The 23,602-nt window shown below is 36.4% G+C and overlaps 1 protein-coding gene across 1 annotated transcript; it reads left to right on the top strand.

Annotated features, from left to right (window-relative positions):
- The first annotated feature begins 714 nt into the window (after positions 1–714).
- Positions 715–22,004, top strand: LOC131044157 (NAD(P)H-quinone oxidoreductase subunit T, chloroplastic). Its single transcript, XM_057977426.2, has 2 exons — positions 715–1,308; positions 21,191–22,004. Exons 1-2 carry the CDS (start codon positions 959–961, stop codon positions 21,606–21,608), a joined length of 768 nt encoding a protein of 255 aa, XP_057833409.1. The 5' UTR covers positions 715–958; the 3' UTR covers positions 21,609–22,004.
- Positions 22,005–23,602: the final 1,598 nt, after the last annotated feature.

Below are 23,602 nucleotides of genomic sequence, written 5' to 3'. Positions count from 1 at the left end.
CAAACTTGTCCACAAATAGAGTACAAATTCCATCAATCTCAAGCAATGTACATTTAGTTGGAGGAACTTTGGTTCAACTTGCACACACTTCCATTTGAATACAAATGAGGAAATACAAGCACTTTGGTTGAATTTATCATATTATAGGTAGAACAATATTTGGGTTTTGTAATAATTCAACACCTCACATTAATAGTAATTAATCTATTGTTTCCCTTTCCGAATTATAAACAATAACCATGCCATGTAATAGGTTTGAACTATCACCATGATCAACACATGAGATCATTCATTTTCAAAATAAATGACTTTGATAAATCTATACATAACAAAGTACTGGTAGACAAGTTCTTGAAGTCAATAGGCGCATATGACAAAATTACACAAATAGAATCATGTTGCACTTAATCCCATCCACGAGCAAATAAGACATTAAGAATATATCTATAACAATGTAAACATAATTTATTTAATATCAAATCCCTTATAACAAAACAAACCTAAACCTCTTACCTTCTCAATTTCATATATATTCATCACCTCAATTTTTTATGTAAATCTAATTACAATTTGCTATTTTATATCAATTTATTTCCCTACACTATCCTCCTTCCACATCTACCCATCCTAGTATTTTGTGCGATTATTAGTGAAAACAAAAACAACCAAAAAGCTTAAAAAAAAATTCTCCCATTGAGCTTAAGATAATGTGTCTTTTTGTTAATGAACTGAGAGCAGAGCTAGCAACCACGCAAAATGGGTCGAAAAGAACCCCAACATCTACAACCTCCGCTCCGCTTACATTTATATTTATGTATAATTTATTTGTAGCAGGATTTTCTGTTTGTGGCAGTGAATTCAAATTGTTTCCCTCGATTTCCTTCTTCTGCAACTAGGGCGATAACAGTCTAGCTTAACGGAAAACAAAAACCGTTTTCCGTCCAATAATAAACTAGTGATGGCTATGGCTGTGGTTGGCTTGCCATCACTGTCAATTCTGTCAAGTTCTCATAATTATTACAAGTTTGAATTCCTGCAATCTTCAGTTGGGTTGAGCAAGTTTGACTCGAATTCGAGGCGATTCAAATTTGTAGTTTTTGCGAATTCGGCAGAGAAGGATTCTTACACGGGGGCAGAAAATGAAACTTTTGGAAAGAAAAAGAAAAAAGTTGATACCCGTATTCATTGGGATAATCCTGATGAGGGCTGGATTGGTGTAGATGACAATAACTCAGGGGATTCAAAGGAAGTCAAGTTTGGGGATTCTTTAAGCGACCTTTTATTAGAGGCGGAAAATTCACATTATCAGTAAGTTTTGAAATTTAATTTAAAATGCATTATTGAATTTAGCATGGATTGATGCAAGGGTTTTGTCAAGTATGCAAAGAAAATTAAGAGGATGCCCAAAGCAGAAGCCCATGTCTTAAGACTATGCAACTAGACAATATAACAGCATGCCACGGATTCCATTACTTATTTTAATTGTTAGAAACCTGATTAAGGTAATTTGGCTGTGAAACCCTGGATTTCCTTTTTTGGCCTCTGTATGGAAACCCTGGCCTTTTTATAAATTTGCAATTTAAACAATTTTCATGATTTGCAATTGAAACCTTGTTCATAAAGGCACTTTGATATTTTCAATTCCATCAATTCATCTGAAAGAAAAGAAAATGACAAGACTTCTTATTAAAGTCACGTTGACATTCTAGGTTCTGTGTGTACTTCATAGCTTTCGATCTTCTTGCTAATCCACGTACACCACTGTCATACTAGCGAAGTGTTAACTAGGCGTTGCCAACATTTACTAATCCAATTACACCAAGGTAACATTAACGAAGAGAAAACCAGGCCTGGCCAATCCTTGTTAAACATATTACCATGGAGGCAAGGAGAAACACCAGAGACATACACCATGGATACAGGTAGAAATGGGAGGAGAGCATAAAGATCTTTGATGTAGAGTCTTACGTACCATCAAATGAACACGAAACAAACACCTACTCTAGATTAAACTTAGCACCTTTGATAGAGCAAAGAAGGTAAACAAGCAACAAAAGCTCAAAGAAACTCAAGCATTACTCCTTGATGCTTGGATGAACTCTTGGATGTGGGTAAAGGGTTAATAGGTATGAAATGTAGGCTACTCATGAGAGATTCCCAGTATGTTAGCATGTGCCTATGATCATTGAATGCTTGGATGAACTCTTGGATGTGGATAAAAGGTTTATAAGTATGAAATCTTGGTTGTTTATGAGCAAGCTTGCCAGGAGATTGGTACTAGTAACTGTATGTCCGTTTTTGAAAAATAGGAGAGGGTACTTGGAGACACCATTTTAATTTTTTTTATAATATGATAATTAATAAATTTGCTATTTGTAGCGTCGTAAATTGTAACCTTTTACTATCTACACCACTTTTTGTGCCCTTGCCTTACTGTGACCCATTTTTGCTCTCATCCAAGCCTATTTTCGGCTTTTTACCTCGAAATTGATGGCATTTGTTCACATGGTGGTTCAAACCTCATCTTGGGCTATGTGCACACCCTTTCCAGCTTGCTCATTCTCTTTTGGGTGGACAGTGGTGCTTGGGGCACCCTGTCCTAGACAGTGGCGCTCGGGGCACCATTGTCCTCCCAAACCGTGCCCAAGTTCGAATTTGTTGGTGCACATTTCTCGCCCGTTGGTTTTGGAACACAATGTCTCAATTTGATTGTTGGAGGTCAGCCTAGTCGGGAAAATACCTTGAAAACTCTATATAAGAGCATTCTTCTAATTCATTTTCACATCTACAATCAATCCACAATTCATCATCACAAGCATTCGTTATCAAGCACTTCAATCCTTAAGCATTCATAGAAGATCAAGGCGACATTTCATCCCACCATATCCTTAAAGCATTCTTCAAAATCTTTACATCACGGAGCATCAAATTACATCAATCTTCATGCAAGCATGTTTGTTTGATTAGGTCATTCATGTCTTGTCTTGTCATGCCATATTATTACATTAACACTTGTGATCACATTCAAAGAGCATTGCATCATCAACCTACAATCATCTCCAGCATATTTGAGGTATATCATTCAACATTTTACTTTAGTATTTCAATTCATTTCAAGGGTTAATTCCAAACCTGGGGTTTGACTTAGGCAAACCCCTATTCCCAATATCTTTCTTCTCTTTCTGTGTGTAGATGATAGGTACAAGAGCTGTAAATATGAAATCAGACATTATAGATAGAGACAATTAGATCCAGCTTCTGCAGGCGCAAAAAGCAGAGAATAGATTCGCTCCAAGCTATAGTGTCCGATGAATTTCCCGTGAAACTTCTGGGGTAGATTCTGAGCAGCATTCTGGTTCTGGAACAGTTTATTTTGTCAGCATCTGACATTCTCGAGACAGATTTGCTTGGAGCTACTTTGTCCTGAGTTTTCAGGCCTAGTTTCTAGTCACAGGTTTTGATCACCTTCCTCATCTTTGCTCTGTGATTACAACTTCATATTTGATCTGCAATTACCTGTTTATGTTTATTATGTCGATTTTCCATCTTTAGCGTAGATCTTGGGTTCATTTTTATATATCGGTATCCAATTCAATCCCCACAAAGGGAGCCATCTGAAATCAATCAGTATTCATCCCCTAGGGAGTGAATCTATTGATTCCAATCTCCTTTTAATGTAAGTGGCCTGGTGAAATAGGTTTATTCTTTGTTTGCATTGTTGAACTAGTGAATCCCTATTTCACCACCTTACACTACTTAAAGCTAAAAATATCATGACATTGAACTTTCAAATAAGAATACTGGTAAAGTTTAACATTAACTTTAAAGTTTAAACACACAAATGTCAAAGAGTTAAAGATTTCATACTACATATTTGACATTACATATTGAAATTCAGAAATGTTGATAGCATACAATTTTTTTTTTCAGAAATCTATTGTTTACACTTCTATGTCATCCATTTTTCTAGGTCCTCAGCTATGATGCTCTCCAAAGACTGATCACTCTCAAGCTCAGGTTCCTCTGTTGGTAGTAGAATTGGGGTAAATCACTGAGGCCATTTGCTTCAATCACTTCATTCATCAAGGCTGTAACTTCTCCATTAGGTGAAACTTGGTTCTGTTGTGACGTTTTCACACATCGCCCCATTGCAAATGGGGACCCCTACTTTTTAAGGTCCTCTTGGTCTTTTGGTTTTGGTTTTTTGTGTCTTTTCGCGACAGTCTCGTCTGTCCTCTTGGTTTGCAAGTGTTTGGGGGTCAATTTGATCAAGTCTGCAACTCGTTTGAGTAAATTTGGCCAAGTTTGGAGCCTGTTTTGTCCATTTCAGGGTTTTGCCCTCCAGACTTGGATTTGAGGCCTTTCCTTTAGGGTTTTGGAAAAACTGAATATTACATTGGAATCAGGACCCTTTAAGGAACCCGCCAGTGAAATTTGATTGAATTTTGAGCAACTTTCTATTTTTGGAAAGTTCCTATTTTTAGGGATTTCATTGCCTCTCGGATTGGTCTAATTTTGCCAAAAATCAAACATACTATTTTTAGTAGTTTCAATTTTTAGTAAGTTTCTATTTTTAGTAAGTGTCTCTGTGTCTAGTTTTGCCCTAATCCTAACATTTTGAAACACTTAATATTTTGGGAAGGTCTATTTTTGGTAGGTTCTTCACAGGTAGACACTGAAGACTGAACATTCCTGAAGAATCGTCTAAATCCAGAAAGTTGGAAAAGCAGGCTACTGATAAAAAAAAGGTTAAGTATGGGTTCCCATTCCAAAAGTGGAAAGCATTGAAAATCTCCTAAGGCAGAGAAAATCACTTCAATCCAAAATGGCATCCCAGTTCGGAAATGGTCAAAGTGGTGTTGACGTGTATTTTGTACACAATCAAACACAGAATAAAATACCTAAAGGTACCTTATCCTCTCTTGAATAAAGTCTTTGAATGCTGAAGATATCGCGAAAAGGATCAATCAGGGTGACTTCAAGGTTCTTTGCTGTAGGATCTCTACGTGTGGATAAGCTCTCTGTAGTATGATGTGATTTGCTGGAATCACAAGGGGACTTACACTTGATGACTGAACATTTGATTTGCTGGAATCACAAGTCTTACTAACTTTGATTTGAAAAAAAAGGAAAAAAGATGAGGGTGAGGAAAGGATCTAATCCTAACACTAAGAATGTAAGAGCAATGAATGATCTTTGATGAAATTCTAACTAGGTCTTGTTTTGACATCCCAAGACCATCTCCACAAGATTAGTGCGATCTTCGAAGAAAAGCTTTATGATGTTCAAATCATCACTACAGGCATAGACACCATCAGGCCAATGCATATCAATGAAGAAGCGACAATTGAAGTTAAGCTTAAGCTGAATGGTTCCAGTTGACTACACAAGGCAAGTCTGCAATCAACAAACTGCTAGTAGTATGGATATACGAATTTCACCATCAATCAAGCACATTTCTTCCACTCATCTAATAACATGAAATCAAATATGAGAAGTATAGAGACCATGCAAATTGTCGAATTGACCCATAAATTTCACCATTTCTTCAATGAAGTTACAAGTCTTTTACAACAACATCTTGGCAACAATCTTTGCTTTCTCTCTCTACTCTACTCTAATTGCTATTCTATCAACTAGCTAATCACCTTCTAACTACTCTCTATTCACTAACTTCTTTCTAACTCTATTTCCTATATCCTTTACAAATGAAGAGCCGGGGCTTATATAGTGCCCTTAATACAATTCGATGGCTAAGATCAATTTGAGATCAATGGCCGAGATTCAACAATGAAAACCCTAATTAGGGTTTGTTACAAAAAATTTAATGTTGACCAATGAAATAATTGTATTGCTTGGACACATGTCATCTCTGGAAAATTCCACCAATGAATAGCTGGGGTAGGTACATCGAAGTTTGTGCCATCTCCCATGAGTTGTACATTGAATCTGGACATGCTAAGGTGGATCAATCTAACTGGAGAAGTGATGACTGGGATGCCACCTCGTCTGACACTCGGTTGATGCCAATTTGGTAATGTTGAGAAATTAGCTTTAATTAACTCTTCTGGAACTATCTGCTTCTTCAACGAACCCTTTGCTCTGACTTCTTTTGTCTTTGATTTGCAGGATGATGATGTATCTCGCCTTGGAATGCTGGATTGGAAGAAGTTATTCCTGATGATGCCGGATCGAAGAAGGCCGTCCTTGTCGATGCTTGACTGGAGGAGGTCGCCCTTATCCTTGCTTGATCTTCTTGGAGGAGACCGTCTTTGATCTGGCTTGATTTTCCAACTCTAGGATCTCCATTTGATGCGTACACAAAATGTTAAAGTTAGTCTTTTGAGCATCAAACCTTAAAGCATGAAAATTAAGACCTTTCAAAGGTAAAACTTAAGATATTAATTTGAAAAAAGTCATGATAAATCAAGAATTACACACTTTCAAATTATTAATGAATGGAATTTGGATCTTCGAGACTTTTACTTTACAAAATTGCAATGGGATCACAATAAGTCTTGAATAAGAACTTCAAAAATGATTCTTCATACCTTCCCTTGAGTATTTAAGTACAAAACCTTGAAAAATGAAGGAAGAAGACCGGATTTTGTTGGACAAGGCTTAGTTTATAGTCCTCCTTTGGATGAATTACGCCTCCATTAGTCTTCAAAAGAATTTCGCCCTCCTTAGTCTTCAACACTTAGTAGAAATTCGCTCCAAACAAGCTATATTTCGCACCTCCAATTTGCTCTCCAATTTCGCACTTAAAGGAATGATTGAATGATTTGAAATGTGAAGCAACACTCCTCCAATATATAGAGCGCTCACCTTCCACTTACCCATGAGGCCGACCTAGCAAATAAAAGGTGAAATAATAAATAAAACCTCAAAAGGATTAGGCCAACTTGTCAAATAAAGGCAAAATAATGCCTTGTGCGCTCAACTTTTAATTTTTTTAATTCCAAAATTAATTTCAGATGCCTCCAAGGGATTTTTTTATTAATTTCAAGGCTTAAAAATTAATTTATTAAATTCAAAATGCCTTAATTTAATGTGAATTTGATTCAAAATCTCCAAAGGGCTCAAAATTAGCAAATTTGGTGAATTCGTTAAGAATTTCAATGCTCAAGCAATGTAGAAAATGAAGGATATCACAAATTTCGCCCTGGGCCCTTGGTGAAGGCCAGAAGCGATTTTTCAATTTTTGCTCAAGATTAGCATTTTTCAACGTCCAAAACCTCTTCAAGACATTCCAACTAGGTCTTCTCACTGACTCGCAAACTTGGTTTTATCAAATTTTGAGGAAAAAGTATGATTTTGAAGTTTCTCGCCCTGTACCCTTAGCAAAGGTCAGGAGCGATTTTTTATTTTGTGACTAAAATCCTCAATTTTCAAAGGCAATATAATATTCATCAAGTTTCTTGGGGTCCTTTTGCCTTATCTCATCCTTGCCTTAGCACAATTTTGAAGAAAAGTTGTAGTTTTTTGCAAAAATCGCTCTGGGCCTTCAGTGAGGGTTAGGAGCGCTTTTGCAAATTTAAGCTTGTACATGCCTTGTTGTTTCTCCAAATTATCTTCAACGGATAGAACACACCCTCTTCCATTTATTTTAATCACAAAACTTGTTTTGTCCTTGCAAGAAATTATACTTTTAGAATCTAGCTCCGGACCTTCAGTGAGGGTCAGGAGCGCTTTTGCAAATTTAAGCTATTTTCTCTCACCTTTCCCTTTGAAATCACTTTGATAAGGAAGAACTTTCCTTTTTCATGCTATGAATAAATCTTTAAGCCCAACAAGTGATAAAATAATGTGTCTTTCAAGAAAATCGCTTTGGACCTTCAGTGAGGGTCAGGAGCGCCTTTTTTGCCATTTAGATCGAAATTCTCCACCCTTTTCTTTGAAACTTCTTTGCTAGGGAAGACTTCACCTTGTTTTGTGTTATGAATAGGTTTTTATGTCCAACAAGGGGTAAAATAGTATGTCCACAAGAAATTCGCCCTGGACCCTCAGAGAGGGTCAGGAGCAATTTTGTCCTTCCTAGGCAAAAATCCTTCATCTCTTGATCTTCAAACGAGTTTGAGGGCTTCATCATGTTCATTTCACTACTCATCCTGCCTTTGATACCTCAACTTGACCACAACAATGCTAAAGATGACCTTCATGGAGAATTTCGCTCTGGGCCCTCAGCAAGGGTCAGGAGTGAATTTGCTTTTGTTGCCCAAAATTCATCAATTTTCAAGCGTCCAAACCTTTGAATGATGTTCAACCTTCCTTCCAGGAGACCCTGCACATAAAAGTTTAGCCAAAATTAGTGACAAATAGGCTCAAATAATATTTTCGCTCTGGACCCTCAGCAAGGGTCAGGAGCGAATTTCACAATCTAGGCTAAACTGCTCCATCCTCAAGTTTCAAATCACTTCACAAGGCAAGGCAAGATCGTTTTGAAGGCTAGGAAAAAGGTTTCAAGCTCAAACAATGTGGGTTTATAATGAATTTCGCTATGGAACCTCAGCAAGGGTCAGGAGCGAAATTTGACTTTTTTGAACTCTCCGACAGGATAATTTTATGGAATATAACATTTAAGTATAAGAAATGTCACTTATACTTTAAGTTATATTCCATATATACTTTCAGGATGTTTGAGAGTGGTTTCAGACCTCCAGGAGTTATATTGCAAAATCTAGTTTTTGGAGGTTTTTCAGTTTCCAGACTTAGTCAAATTTCAGGATCAGGACTTTCAGACTTCAGCACTTACCAACTTGACCTCACTCAAGCAGAACCTGCTATCCAGGCGATCCCCTTGGCGACACTCAGAATGCAAAGGCTAATCGAAAAAACCCTAAAAGACCAAGAAAACAAACCCTAGAAAGCAAAAAAGAACAGGGGTCCCCATTTGTAATGGGGCGATGTGTGAAAACGTCACAACAAGTGGCTAAGTCGAGAAGGATGAATTCCTAAGGTAGTAAATGGCTTTCAAAGAAGGTGGGTGCTAGATTGAGGGTATATTTTCCTTCACCCTGCCAAATCTTTGCCCAAACATGCATGTGGGCGCCGAAATGAGGCCATGGAGGAATTTTCCTCCATGGCGACTTTTCCTTCACCTTGCTAAAATTCCGCCTAAGCTGGCAGTTGGGCACCAAAATGGTTAAAATGCAACACCCAAAATTCCTCCATCATGCTTAAAATCCGCCCAGTTAGGTGCTTGGGCGCCAAAACCAAGGTGTCATTGGAAAAGTCAACGCTGTCACATTCCTCCACAACATGAAATTTTCGCCCAGGTTTGAGGTTGGGCGCCAAACATAGGGATGATGGAATTTTGTCCAAGGCATAGAAATCCTCCACGACATAGAAATTCCACCCAAGTGTGCATCGAGGTGCCAAAAGTAAGGAAGGGAAGGAATTTTTCTTCCAAAGAAAATTCCTCCACAAGGTCATTCCAGTGCCCAAGATTGAAGGTTGAATTCCAAGGCATGGAAATTTGAAGTAAGGATAAGAATGAGAAAGGAAAATCCCTTTGGGAAAGATTTCAAAAAATCCTCTTTTAGGCATGAAAATTTGTCCAAACTTCAAGGTGATGACAAAATTGGTTAAGGGAGATAATTTTCTCTCTCCTGGACCCCGGAACTCAAATTTGAAAAAAATCCTAAAAAATAGGAAATGTGGAAAATTGATAAAAAATTTCCTTCAGGATAGAATTCTTGGGAAAAAGTGAAAAAATTGACTAATAGAGTTCTTGGAAAAAAGTGAAAAAATTGACTAATAGAATTCTTGGAAAAAAGTGAAAATTGACTAATAGAATTCTTGGAAAAAAGTGAAAAAATTGACCAAGTGTTGGAAATTCCTTCCTTGAGGACAAAATTGTAGGAAAGTGAAAAAATTGACTAAGCGTTGGAAATTCCTTAGTTTAGGATAGAATTCCAGGAAAGTGAGAAATTGACTAAGTGTTGGAAATTCCTTCCTTTAGGACAAAATTCTTAGAAAATGTGAAATTTGGCTAAGGATTGAAGAAATTCCTTCCTTTGGGGTAAAGTAGAATCAAGGTCAAGAATGGGTACCAAATGAAGGCTATGGCGGATTTTTCCTCAAGCAAAATTTTTTCACCATGTGTTTTTAGCGCCCAAGTTGGAGATGAAGTGTTGGACAGGGGTAAGGAAGAAATTTATTTCCAGATGAAGAATTCCTCCACAACATGAAATTGACATTGGAAGAGAAGCGTGGAAATCCGTCAAGGAAGAAATTTCAAAATTCTTTCTTAGAGAAGAAAATTCGCCCAGAATGAAGAAATTTCAAGGCAAGGTAAAAAAATTGGTCAAGGGAGAGAATTCTCTCTCTCCTGGATTTCGGAACTCAAATTCGAAAAAATTCCTAAAAAAAAGGAAAAGTGCAAAATTGATGAAAAAAATCTTCTCCAAGACAATGAAAGTTCAAAATTTCAAGAAAATTCTTCCGAGATGAAAGTTTCTCTCCAAGGATTTTTCGCCAAGTGGCAACTGGGTCAATGCATGTTGAACCAATGGATCATCTTTTTGCATGCAACCGTCACATTTAAGGCATTATGGCAGATTCTTTTTGCATGCAGCCGTCGCGTGTGGAGATGATGGTGCAATTATGACATAATGAGGCGATTGTTGCATGGAGGAATATTCAGTGCATGTTGGGCGAATTTAGTGAAGATTGGTGCATTTAATGCATTTTGGATACTAATTGTAATGGGATGGAATTAATTGTATATGGGCATAATGGGCATTTATTGTTGATTCCCACCTTGTTGCATCATGTGTGGGGGATCTTTTAGGGAGAAACCCTAATTAGGGTTTTGCATGTAGCCAAGGCTTGAAGCCTATATAATGGGGTGACCCCCCTCATTTGTAAAGGAGGGAGATTTGTATGAAATTGTTGTGATAAGTTATTGAGATAATAGCAATGAAACATTGTTCTCAAATGGTGTCCACTGTCCACTTAAGTTATTTTTTCAAAACTTGCATGGTTTCACTTTCCTCACTTAGAGTAGAAGTAGAGTAGTGCTTTGATTTCAATGGAGAATATAATGGTGTTTGATGAATTTCCATGGTTCATACTTTTTGCATCTTGTTGATTATAAGTTGCAGTGTAAAGTTAGCCCGAGCCACTAAATTTGTGTGGAGTTCGATTGTGGATAGTCGTTTGGATTGCGCTGTTTAGGGTATTCAAATGCACTTTCTCGATATGAAAATCTTTTAACATCCTTGGAAGATTGCACCAGTTCTTGTGGAGTTGTAGTTAATCTTGGCAAAGCAGAACTTGATTATTTTGGGATTTGTCCACTAAAGCATTATCTATTAATATCATTGCCCTTAGGAGTAGATTTAGATCCTTCTAACCCTTTACTTTTTAAATTTCAGTTCATTCCAGTTCAGTTTTTTCGAAGTAGAAGCATTGCAAAATTGCCATATCCGATGATGAAGTTCCAGCCACAACAAAGAAGTGAAAGAATGACTCAAATGTAAGCCCCCTTGGATTACCAACAATCACATTAGCCAACTGAGTCACGTTTGTAGCATAAAGGAACCTTGGAGTCGATTGTTTGAACTTATTGCAATCTTAGCATACAATCGTATTTTGATCAAGAGAGAGTGAAGTGATCGTTAGGCAACTTTATTCTGTATTAGGCACTGTCATAAAAAGCACGTCAACTGGTCCCACTTTTCTGAAGGACTATCCTGGTACCCAGGCTCTACACGAGAGAGAGAAAGCGAATTGAGCTATGAATGTACACCAGGTTCTCCGCTCTCTTTAACCCTAATTAGTTCCTCTTCAATGAATGACTAAAACCATAAGTACTCCAATTTTTCTCATAAGATGAAGAGCTAGATACTTGTGAGAGCAATCTTATTGCAAATGATTGCAATTCAGGGCTTTCACCCCCATGGTTCCACCACCACTCTATAGGGTCTTTCTTTGCATGCATATTTTATAAAGCTTCAATAGAAGAAAAATCACTATGCTAATGTGAAAACTTATTCCATTGAGTCCTCACAATTGAAGCATCCTCATCTTGGCCATAATATTTTTGTTTTGTAGCCCAAAACCCCTTCATTACCTCTCTATCTTGAATAGAAGTCCTCTTATTAGTCACTTGTATATCATAGCTTTTAGGATTTAAGGTATAGGCAACACAATGAAGGGGCGTGTTAAGTTTGCTCCATCATCCATGTACTTTTGTTCTATCAAAGGATAGAGAGAAAGATCTCTTGCGTTTGCTATTTTCTTAATTCTTTCACATATAGAATCTGTTTCTTCATAAATTTCTCCCCATGGCTTCTCTAAATCTACAAATTTGATCGCCTTTGATATGGGTTTAATAAAGTCTACAACAATTTAACATCATTCCAATAATGGTCATCAAGGACCAAACCTCTTACCCGAATTGTAGTATTTGATGTAGATTGTCTTCAAGCTGCCCATGCATCACTAACTACTGTGGAACACAAATCTCCTTTGAGTTCACAAAGACGCTTAATAAGAATAAAACTAGCATTTGCACCAAGAGGAGGAGCAATAGTTACGCTGATAGTAAGATATAGATGAACTATTTGAGATGAAAAGGTTGTTGTCACATTCATTATTATTAGAGTAGTGAATAGAGAGAGTTGATCAATTTATATATTTATAAATTGGACAAGATGTTTATAATTGAATGTATAAATACTCTATTAAAAAAATGATACAAACCATTTGATGAGGCTTCTCCATTTGAAATGAAAAGGTTGTTGTCACATTCATTATTATTAGAGAAGCGAATAGAGCTGATCAATTTATATAATCTAAGATGCTGGTTTCGGTTCGGGCTCGGGTTTGGGTTCGAGGGTTCAGTTTGTGGGATTGGGCAAAATTGTTTTGGGGGGGCTGGGTTCGTTTTGGGTTCCTCCATACAAAAACATATAAAAATCAGAAATCTATACATATGTGCAGCAGTAATTATGTTCAAAATACGACACCATATTTATAGTCAAATAACATAGCAAAATACACCACCATATTAATAGTCAAATATTAGTTAAACTTGAATGCCATGATATATATTAAACTTTAAAGTTAAAAAATAATGATGTCAAGTGTCAACAATCAGCCATCATTGATCACTAATCAAATATCACACGCGTCATCAAAAATATCATCATCATCATCCATATTAGATGACTATCTTCCTGTAGGTCATTTGAATTGGGTATACTTGACATGAAAACCATTTGTGATTATGAGCTCTATAGACTGTAGTTTCAATATACTATGAATGACATTGCATAGATAACAACTTGATGACTGTTATATCCATGGCTCTTCTTAGAACATTGTGATACATAGGATACTCTTCATAGAACATTATGATCTCTCTTTTGATACAAGTATCATTTGAGTTTACTATGACTCTTGATGGCTTATCTGTACATTGCCTTTGTTCAGTGTTGATCACAAGGTCTTTATGCATATTAAGACTGCTTCTTTTTGAGTTTATAGGACCTTGAAGTGTGTCAAGAATTTGGAAAAGGCTTAAGATATCCTTAAAGTAATGAACTGGCCCTAATATTTTAACATGCTTCTAACCCTTTCTCACTATTATCTACAGATCACTGCCCCTACACACTTGATAGAGTGCTGAAGGCAGTCATTTGATACACTTGGAAACACAAACCATAGTCCTTAACAATGATAAACATGATTGATGCATAGTTATAAATTTAATGACATTAGAGATTGAAAATTGAATATGCAAAGGGTTTATGATTCATATTAGACCTTCCATTTTGTTTCAAGCATAGCAACCTGGTGATTATTCTTTGATGCCATGGTTTTGACAATATTTTTACTGCTTCTGTAGATGGATACCTTACAATAAAAAGTAAAAAAGTAAATAAAAAACATTCAAATTCGCTGGCTGGACACATTTGGAGGTGAAAATCAGCTCGGGTTTGCCTGGGTTCGTCTGGGTAGAACCCACAAGCTGTGGGCAGGTACTTGGCCGAACCCACAGAGGACCGGACCAGGACCAGAACCCAATAAGATGTTAAGAACCAGACTAGGACTTGGGGGTGCAAGGAAAGGACCCGGTAACATAGTATATAATTATAAATTTGACAAGATGTTTATAATTGAATGTATATGTACTTTATTAAAAAAATGATACGAACGATTTGATGAGGCTTGCCTTTGGAAAAATCATAAGTAGTTAACAGCCTTTTCAATTCAGCTTCAAATCAGGTACTGGTGAACTTGCAGTAGAGGAGTCACACTGGTACTTAAATCAGATTGGTTGCTCGAAAACTGTCTAAGAGAAATCCGTACAGACCCAATTATTTTATCTCACTTTTAAAGGATTTTTTTAATACTCTATGACAAGCTTTAAATTTGTCTTTGCATTAATTTTTAGTTCTAATTATTTGTCTACGTCTTTGTAATAAAACTTATTACAGTAATTTCTATTCAATAAATTATATATATTTTTATATAATTTTCCATGTAATTAAAAATTTAATCATAAAAAATTATTTTGAGAACAATTATATATATTTGTATATAATTTCCCATGTAATAAAAAATTTAACCATAAAAAAATTATTTTGAGAATATGAATACCCATTAATCTTATCAATGCAATTGCAAGTAATAACAATTATTCTCACCCGTGTGCTTTTTGGGCTGTTTCCTTCTACCTTGTACACAAAATTCCCATAACCTAATAACAAAAGTCAGCAAGTAGTGAGGAATTGCAGATGGTATCTGCCACCCTTATCGAGAACTCATCCCGGTCCTATTTGCTTGCCTAAGCGAAGAACATAAAATAACCTTTTTTAGATCTGTACTTCAAAATTCATTACAAAGTAAAATGTACAGCCTTTTAGGAGTTGGTAGTAAAAACAAATCATATACAGCTTTCTTTCTAGTTACCATGAAAATATCTCATGAATTGATTATACAGAAATCTAAGAAATCTTTACCTTACCACCAAAACGCCGCATCAAGTAGCATAAATATAATATAAAAATGTCCATGCTTCTTAGTAATCACCTCGCACAAGTAATGAGATTTGTAGATCAATTTCTGCGAAGATAAAACTTATCTCCCGGAGGAAAAATATTCATTCCAGATTTCATAGAAAGGACACTAAAGACAATATCAATGCTATCTCAGAAATAATATACAACTTTAGATGTATTCCAACATGTTATATATAGTTAGCAATTGTCTGAATTTGATTTTTCTCCTACTCGGCACAGCTCCATTTCCGTATCAATCTTCATGCTGGATCCTCTTAAACAAAGCAGAGGACATATTGGCATAGAGGAAAAAAAACATCAACACAGATGGTATAAAACATTATTTTAGATGTTAATAATGATTGCAACAATTTATGTAATGTCCCCTACATAAATTATGCTTTAACATACATCACTATTCATTATTATGCTTTAAGTCAGATTATTAAAACTTAGAGAACAATTAATAATTCATAATGCAATCAATCATTATTATATTTAGGCCCCATCCTTACTTCTTTCCTAACCCCTAATGGAGGACGGGGATTTACTGTCCTAGGGCACTTGGAAACCAGTCTACAAGTAGGCTCTCTCGATGTTTCAAGACTCTGTCCATACCGCATCTTGGGCTTACGTATCTTATGAGGGATTACTTCGCCTCTCCCTACACACACCAACCTATCCTCTCGAAGGCAATAGTGAAAGCTTAAAGACTAGGCCATTAATATATTAGTCTTTCATGTATTATGAATGTATATGTACATAAATGAAATTAAGTATAAATCTGATCTATCTATTATTATCAAATGCAAATCTTATTGACAATATTCCTTTATACGTATTGATACCATAATAAATATAATAATTTATATTATATATATTGGCTTATTATTCCCAATAGGATGCAGACATATCATAACATAAATGTAAACAAGCATATGATCCAAGTAAGATACAGCATACCAATTATGTGTCAAGTTATAAGTCTGCTATCTGCAGTTTCTAAACTTAAATCTGCTGTTACTGGTTGTCCATCCACGATCTGATCGAATGTCTTCCTTGCTTTCCTCCCAATGTTGATCTAGCTTATATACCACCTTATTATACCACTCCATTGGTCTTGAAGGATTGTGACCCTTCTACAAGTTGTGACTTGTGGAAAGTGTATGTCCATTCGCATGCCAAGTGGTGTCCCTTGCCAACCACACCTCATCAGATGCTGCTCATAATCCCTTAGTATTCTGTTAACTAATCTTTAATCCGTTCTTACTTTCTAGGGAAGATCGTGGCTCTGAGGAAAGAAGAGATTGATTCATTATTATTATTCATTATAAACCCTGTTTCATGCGATTTGTTATGGAGACAATAATGAACATGGACTGCTGTTGATTGAGAATCGGAGTAAGAAGTTTTTGCCATCAAATGTTTCTATTGGAATTTGGAGGCATTGTGAGTCATTGAATATGGTCTCTTTATTAATAAGTATTATCAGATAATCATTAGTTAAAATCTTGCATATAATCCTGGCTTCTCATTACTATACAAATTAAAATAACATAATTAATCAAGCCTCTATAGTTTACATTTTCTATCATGTACAACGCTCTATGGAGTTTTGTCATCAAACCCTTCTGATATGTTTTCCCTTCACTATCACTCTAGTGTTTGTGCTCATCAAAGCTTGAGGATGAACATTGTCTACGTGTCTATTGATGTATAAATTGTGGGAAGTACAAAAGATGCTCAAGTATTTGCTCACAAGCAAATCAACAAAGATTCAGTCTTAAAAGAGGGCAGATTAGATGAAGAAGAGGATGATTCTCAAGAAACACAAATGACCTAAGAAATTACAAAGCAATGATTACCTGTATAAACTTTACACTTTTCTTGGCCAAACAAGGATTTGGTGGAGCAATCGCTGAAAACTCCAACACAGCGATGGCAATCGCAGGATTTTCACTGAAACAATATTTGACGTAGTCATCAAATCTGCTACTTTTACAATGCCAGACAACCTTATTTATAGCTGTTTGAATGGTGGTTATCCCTTGCTGATGGCAGCAAAATGATGCAGTGAGAATAAACAATTGTAGTAAGTTGTGGTATCTGTTAGCTGCAGCAAACAAATGGTGAAGGATAGATTGCAGGCATGAGGCGACGAAATATTTCTCAGCAGTGAAGATAAGACCAAATTGCAAGCGGTGAATATCGGGCAGTGCACCAAGTCGGTTGTTTGATGACCGGGAAAATAATTTACAGGTGTGCAAATTTTTAGGTGTGAGGTTGCTGAATTGGTTTCTTGGCGTTAAACTTTTATGGTGTGAGACAATTTCAGTGGGGGTTCCCCACCTAGAAAAGCCTATCGGCTAATAAGAGGCAAATTGTGTATGATTAGGTTTGAGAAGTTCCACCTTGGAAAATTTTCGATAAATGGCTTGTGTGCAGTGATGGTTACATATGAATATTTGTATTTTTTTGCCCTTTTCAATGAGATATGAAATCCATTGGAACTTGACAAGATCTTTGAGTGCATTATTCAATGAATGCACACAACGTGGTGTCCAAAATATATGCTTATACTTCCTTTAGACCAACATGCTTGTTGCTTTACAAATAAGGGCAGCATTTGTAACACTTGGATTACATGTGATGCACCCACCTCCTCAATGCTGCCCTAGTTGGTTATGAAGGAACTTTGCATTTTTTTTCTTGCCCTAAACAATATATTGCCTTCGAATAATAAGGCCCTTTGTTGCATGTTATGATGATATTAAGTAGTGGATGATTTCTAGCATTTGTCCACCCATCTATCACAATATTGCATCCTTCTATACACCACACTCTTTTCATTAGTACATTTTGTTACTCTAATCAAAATTTTCTTTATCAATTAGAGTAGTATGAAACTTTTGATACTCAGATGGTTTATACCAAGCAAGTCTATTATTGATAGCTTGGACAATCTCTTTGTAGGAAGGTGATCGAAGAACATTAGACGATATTCCATTTGCATAAAAGAAGCTTGCAATTGTCACATCAATCGCTTCTCGACGTTTCACATCAAATAATCTTCCAATGCGGATTGAGGTGCCAATGTGTACTCTCTTGCGAGAATATTCTATTGCTACATCTTTTGTTGTCATATGAACATCTCTAGAAGACAGTCCACTTCCGAATCTCTATTTTGATTTTGAGGTGCAACTATTGCCCTTGTCATTAAAGCATGAGAGCTCAAATTAGACACTTTCTCGTCAGCCCTTTCTTGATCCCTAACAACATCATATAGTTCTATCTCACTTAGACAAGGATCAACACCTTTTCCAGGTATGCCTCGTGTAAGTGCCTTGCCATGACGTTTCACAAATCTTACATTTGTCGGTGGCTGTTCCATGTGACCCATTTGGCCCTAGAACATGATCACAATACTTCCACGGTGGTTACAAGCCTTGTTTTACCCCACTTGACATTCTAAACAAAAAAAATATCAGGTTTCGCAGCAAGATGCAACATTTGCCAAAATTGAAGGCAATTGCTAGGTTAGTAAACAATTTTACTCTCTATCCATTATAACTGATTACAGAGATAACCCCAATACATACTAAATATGCTGTTCAATAGAGATGATAGAATTGCTGGCCATTGTTAACTTGTTTTTGATTTTTTTTGAGGCAACGTTGAATAACATTGACAAATTTTGAGGCACACCACAATGCAGATAAAAAATATTATTCCGCTACCTTCAATTTATAGCCAAGATTTGTAAACTGAATCTCTGCAATAAATTCTTCACCATTCTGGTGCCCACATTTTGAACAAACCATGAAGTGTAACAAAATGAAACAAGACCTTACTAACTAAATATTAAAAACATAACATGGGAATCTTGCAGAAAAAATGAAGCTAACAGGTATTTTTTCAGGTTATATCAAAAGGACTCTTCAGTTTCACATGTGCAAGACTGTTTTTCTTCGAATAATATACAGATAATGGAAGATACCTTGCAAAACGACAGGTGTTTGCTCCTGCGTGGTGTCGCATCAGCTCAAATCCTTGCAAATTGACCCTGCATGATGCTTTTCTGCTACTTGTTTTTGCAAATGTTGCATTTTTCGCTATTCCTTTACCTTTTCCTTTTTGCAATTCATTTTCTTTTAATTTTTCATTGGTTCTTTTAATGGTTTTTTTGTTTTTTTGGGAAATGGTAGGAGACTGTGGTGGGGTGTTTCTTGCAAGCAAGGACATCTCCTCACACATTTCTGGTATTGGAAACATGTCTTGTTCTTTGAGACACGTCCCAGGGGGTTGAAAATGCGTTTCCCTGCAACATTGTTTATGAGAGAGACTCTTAATTTAGCAGCTTGTACCTATGATCATTGAAGCACTTCCACATATGGAAATTTTCCTAAAAGGAGAATATTTTAATAGATTTTTGGTTATGGTTGTGAATGTTTGAGATTGTCTCTTGGATTGGAGGGCTAGAGGTAAGTTAATGTGTATGGGTGAGATTAATGCAAGTGGAGGAATAAGATGAAATCAAGTGATGAAGGGCTAGGATTGCTTTAACTTGCATGGAGAGATGAGATGCACACAAGTGGAGGCTTGGAGTGAGTGCAAGTGGATGAGAGAGATAAAATCATTTGATTGATTTTCAAGATTACCTTAATTTGAATGAAGGTTCAAGACACAAAAGCATGATTTTTGACTTGTCGTGGTGAGGTGGACATGGATTTTTATTTATTTTGAAATGAGATGAAAAGGAGAAATGTGCATGTCTATTAATTAATATGCATTTTTTTAATCAGCTAATGATAGAAAAAGCTTAGTCCAATTAGTTAAATAAATATGATTTATTTAATCAGCTTTTGGAGGAAAGATGGGCTAATTAATTTATACTTAGTAAAGAAATGATACAGGATTAATGATGGCAGTCGAAGATATGAAGATTTTAAGTTAAAATGCAGAAGCAGATTTGAAGTGTCTACACTTTCTTTCAAAATTTGATGAGGTGTATGCTCAATGGGACTTAAAAAAGCCATGTTTTGAAAATTATTAATCTTTCATATGCATGATATCACAATGTTTTCCTGCTTTCTTAGTTCTATTCATGTTCTTGTTTCATTATAGGAAAACTGGTAATCATTCTCGCCTACCATCAATGCACTATTAAGCTAAGTCTATTTGTCAAAGCTTATGCAGAACTAGCATCTAACCTCATTTTATTTTTTGTTTTGAGCTAGTGAGGCTCAAGGTTCAATCGCTGGTCTGCTTATTTTGTAAGAGTTCAAAGTTTGGCTGAGCAGAATTCTCAAGTATGGGATATTCACTGGTTTCTAAAGATGAGGCAATCTTTGTGCAGGGAATATACCCAATAACAGAAGGGATCACCCTAGCTGCATAATGATAAATGTCCAAAAGTTTCACCACTGCTTAACTGACTAGAGAATTCATCCTGTTCCATTGGCTGTTGTTTCAGCCTGGTGGGTTTAGGTGGGCCTGCTTTATTACTGGGAGTATGTTCTGGTTGCTTGAACCCATTTATCATCATGGCAGTTGCTCCGTCTTAACCTAGTCTCTGCCTCACCCAATTTTTTATTTTGGTTTTTTTGGTGAAAAGTATAGACTACTTTTGAAATGGAACCAGGCAAAAAAAATCATTTCCTCATTCATTGGCATTGTATTCTCTGAATTGAAAGTTGGTCATGTTTGTCTTGGAGAAAGTCAAATATGGTTTAGGAATCAATCCCAGGACCACATAAATGAAATCTTCAAGAATTGACCCAGTAATTTGCATAGCCTGAAGAACGTTTAGATTCCTGGAATTACAATTTTTAGGCTTATTTGTTGGCATGACTCAGCTAAAATCTCAGTGGAGTTGCACTGTATGCAAGTCTCCCGTCAAAGCTGCACTGCACATGAGTCTCGTGTTGAAGGTGCACTGCACATGTCTCCCATTGAAGTTGCATTGTATACATGTTTTCCATTTTTTATAAAAGAGAGATGTTTGTGTCAGTTGAATAAATGTGATAACTATTTATTTTTGTGGAAGAGATGTCTTTGTATTCAACTAGAAGATGCCCACTGGTTATGATGAGTTTCCGTTGCATTGGTAAAGCTAGAACAATATCTTGTAGGTTTGTTGAAGTATATTATCAAATTAAACTGAAGCTTGAATGCAGGTTTTTAGGAGTGGCACCAAATGCAGATCTAGAAGAGATCAAGGCAGCATACAGGCGCCTCTCCAAGGAGTATCACCCAGATAGCACTTCATTGCCACTTGAAACAGCTTCAATGAAATTTATGCGTCTTAGGGAGGCCTATGATGTGTTGAGCAGGGATGAAGCACGCCAGTTCTATGATTGGAGCCTTGCACGGGAGTCTTCTGGCCGTAAAGTAGGAGGAAAATTTAAACAAGAACTGGCATTTGATCTTTCTCCAAAAGTTCCTTATAAGTCAAAACCGGACTTGGTAGATCGTCTTGGGGGGAAGAACATGAAGCTGAATGATCAAGCATTAACTGCTCTTACATTTGATGTTGTAGCAATTCTGTTCGCAATTGCATCAATGATATATGCAGCGTACTTTAAGAATGGGTGAAAACAACCCATTATTTATCAGTTATTACATTGCCTGGAAATTTGAGAGGCCTGTAAACATCATTTGGTTGTCTATCCCCGCCTTCTTGTTATGAACACTCGTGGAAAAATCTGAAGCTCAACTTTGATAAATATGCTTGTAATTCAATGTACTATAGTCGTACCGTGCCTTTTATGATGTACAGAAGGTTCTGATAGAGATACAGAAAATTTTGACAAGGAAAATTTTCCACTTTCAGAATAAATGTCATTCTTAGATTGGATGGTTGGGTGATTTGCTATGAAAAATGATCGAAAATTGATCTCTGAGCGATGCTCAAATGATGATTCTCAAGAAAGCCTGTAAATTTTCATTGAAACACATCGACAGGAATATGTGATCCATCAGTTTGAATTCCTCAAGTGGAGGGGAAAATCCAACTTCTCATCAAGAGATTAGTTAAATGCTTGCAGCTCACTTTCTATGAACTAAATTTTCAGATTATAAATATTCAAATTTACAATAGATTGTTCTCATGGGTCGGTCTTTTTTGTAGTATGGTTGTAGGAAGGATTCCCGTTTCCATGGACAGGCCCTACTATTAATTTCATAATTAATTACCGATCACTACATTTGAACACATGGAATGTTTACAACACTTAAAACTAGGCAGTCCTTTTGTTTGTCTTTAGAACATGGCATATAGCATCATCTTTGAGTGCTTTAAGGGGAGAAACATTGGCATGCATGTCTGGTTTGGACAGCATAATTTCTTTTGGATCAGTGCTGGAAAATCCGTTTTTTGGATAATTATATTAATGTGGAAGGTGACATTGCACCACACTTACATAGAGATTCTTAGAAGGTCAGTGATAAGAGTAGTTTTTGATTAAGCAAAAACAGGTTTTGAAGGGACCTGAAACTTCTTACATCAAAGAGTTAAAGATAAAGCATTAGAGTATCATAAAAGAACCTAGGTCTAAGAAACAAAACTGGCTGCAATCCATAAGCAATACAACTCAGCAGCCATAGAAAGACCAGCAAAAGGCTGATGCTAGCAACAACAACAAACACAGACCACCTACTTAAAAATGTCTAAGGCTTGGGAGGCCTCCTTCTCAAATTCTAGGCCAGTGATAAGAGTAGTTAATTGGTTGGATTGGGTGGTTTTGGATTCAAATTCTATCATAATATAAGAGACAGTTCTAGCTAGGAATTCAACTAAAACCTTAAGTAGAGGGTGGCTAGAGGAGGGAAATTAGAATTGGAGCTGACCATCCAAGATTATAAATTGAATCTTGGAAAGAACCAGTAGATCAGCTGCAGAGCAAATTATTTATGAGATTGGGTTCTCCTAGATTTGTATCATTGTTTGCAGCTCGTTTGCAAGATTGATTGGTCCTATATTTGAATTATAAAAAAGAATATTGGAAACGATCTAAAGTTTTGAATCTTTGTCTACTCATATTTATAAGGCTTAAAAACATGTTTCAATATAATTTTTAACTGTTTATCTGGAAACAATTTGTTTTTAAGTTGTCAGTTTTTGGTTTTTATAGTTAGTTTTCAAGTTGTCAATCCCGATTGGAGTTAATGAAAAAGTGTGATGGCCATTCCCAAACAAGTGGTCATTATAACGCCCCTTGTCAAATCTTGATGGGATAACTCTTTAAAAAAAATTGCATCAGAGCACTAATACTATCCAGCCCAATGTTCATAGCTTTGCTCTTGGTTTTGCTGAATGAAACACTATATTGTTTCGAAGATTATTCTCGTGGATGTGTGGAAAAGAGCATGCCCTGGTATTGCCAATGCAATGGTTGGCGAGCCTCAATCATTTGTTGATTATAGTGTTCATTGGTCTCGTATCCCTCTATCAAGTAGGCTTGGTTGGGACTTGTTGTGACCTTTTCACACATCGCCCCATTGTTAACGGGGACCCCCTCTTTTCCGGCTTTCTGCGTTGTTAGGTTAGTGTTTTGGCTGCTTAGTGGGCAATTTTGCGTTTCTCATGC

Source organism: Cryptomeria japonica, chromosome 6 (assembly GCF_030272615.1).
Source record: "Cryptomeria japonica chromosome 6, Sugi_1.0, whole genome shotgun sequence".
In the NCBI taxonomy this organism is placed as follows: domain Eukaryota; kingdom Viridiplantae; phylum Streptophyta; class Pinopsida; order Cupressales; family Cupressaceae; genus Cryptomeria; species Cryptomeria japonica.
This window is presented reverse-complemented; position numbering and strand designations above follow the sequence as displayed.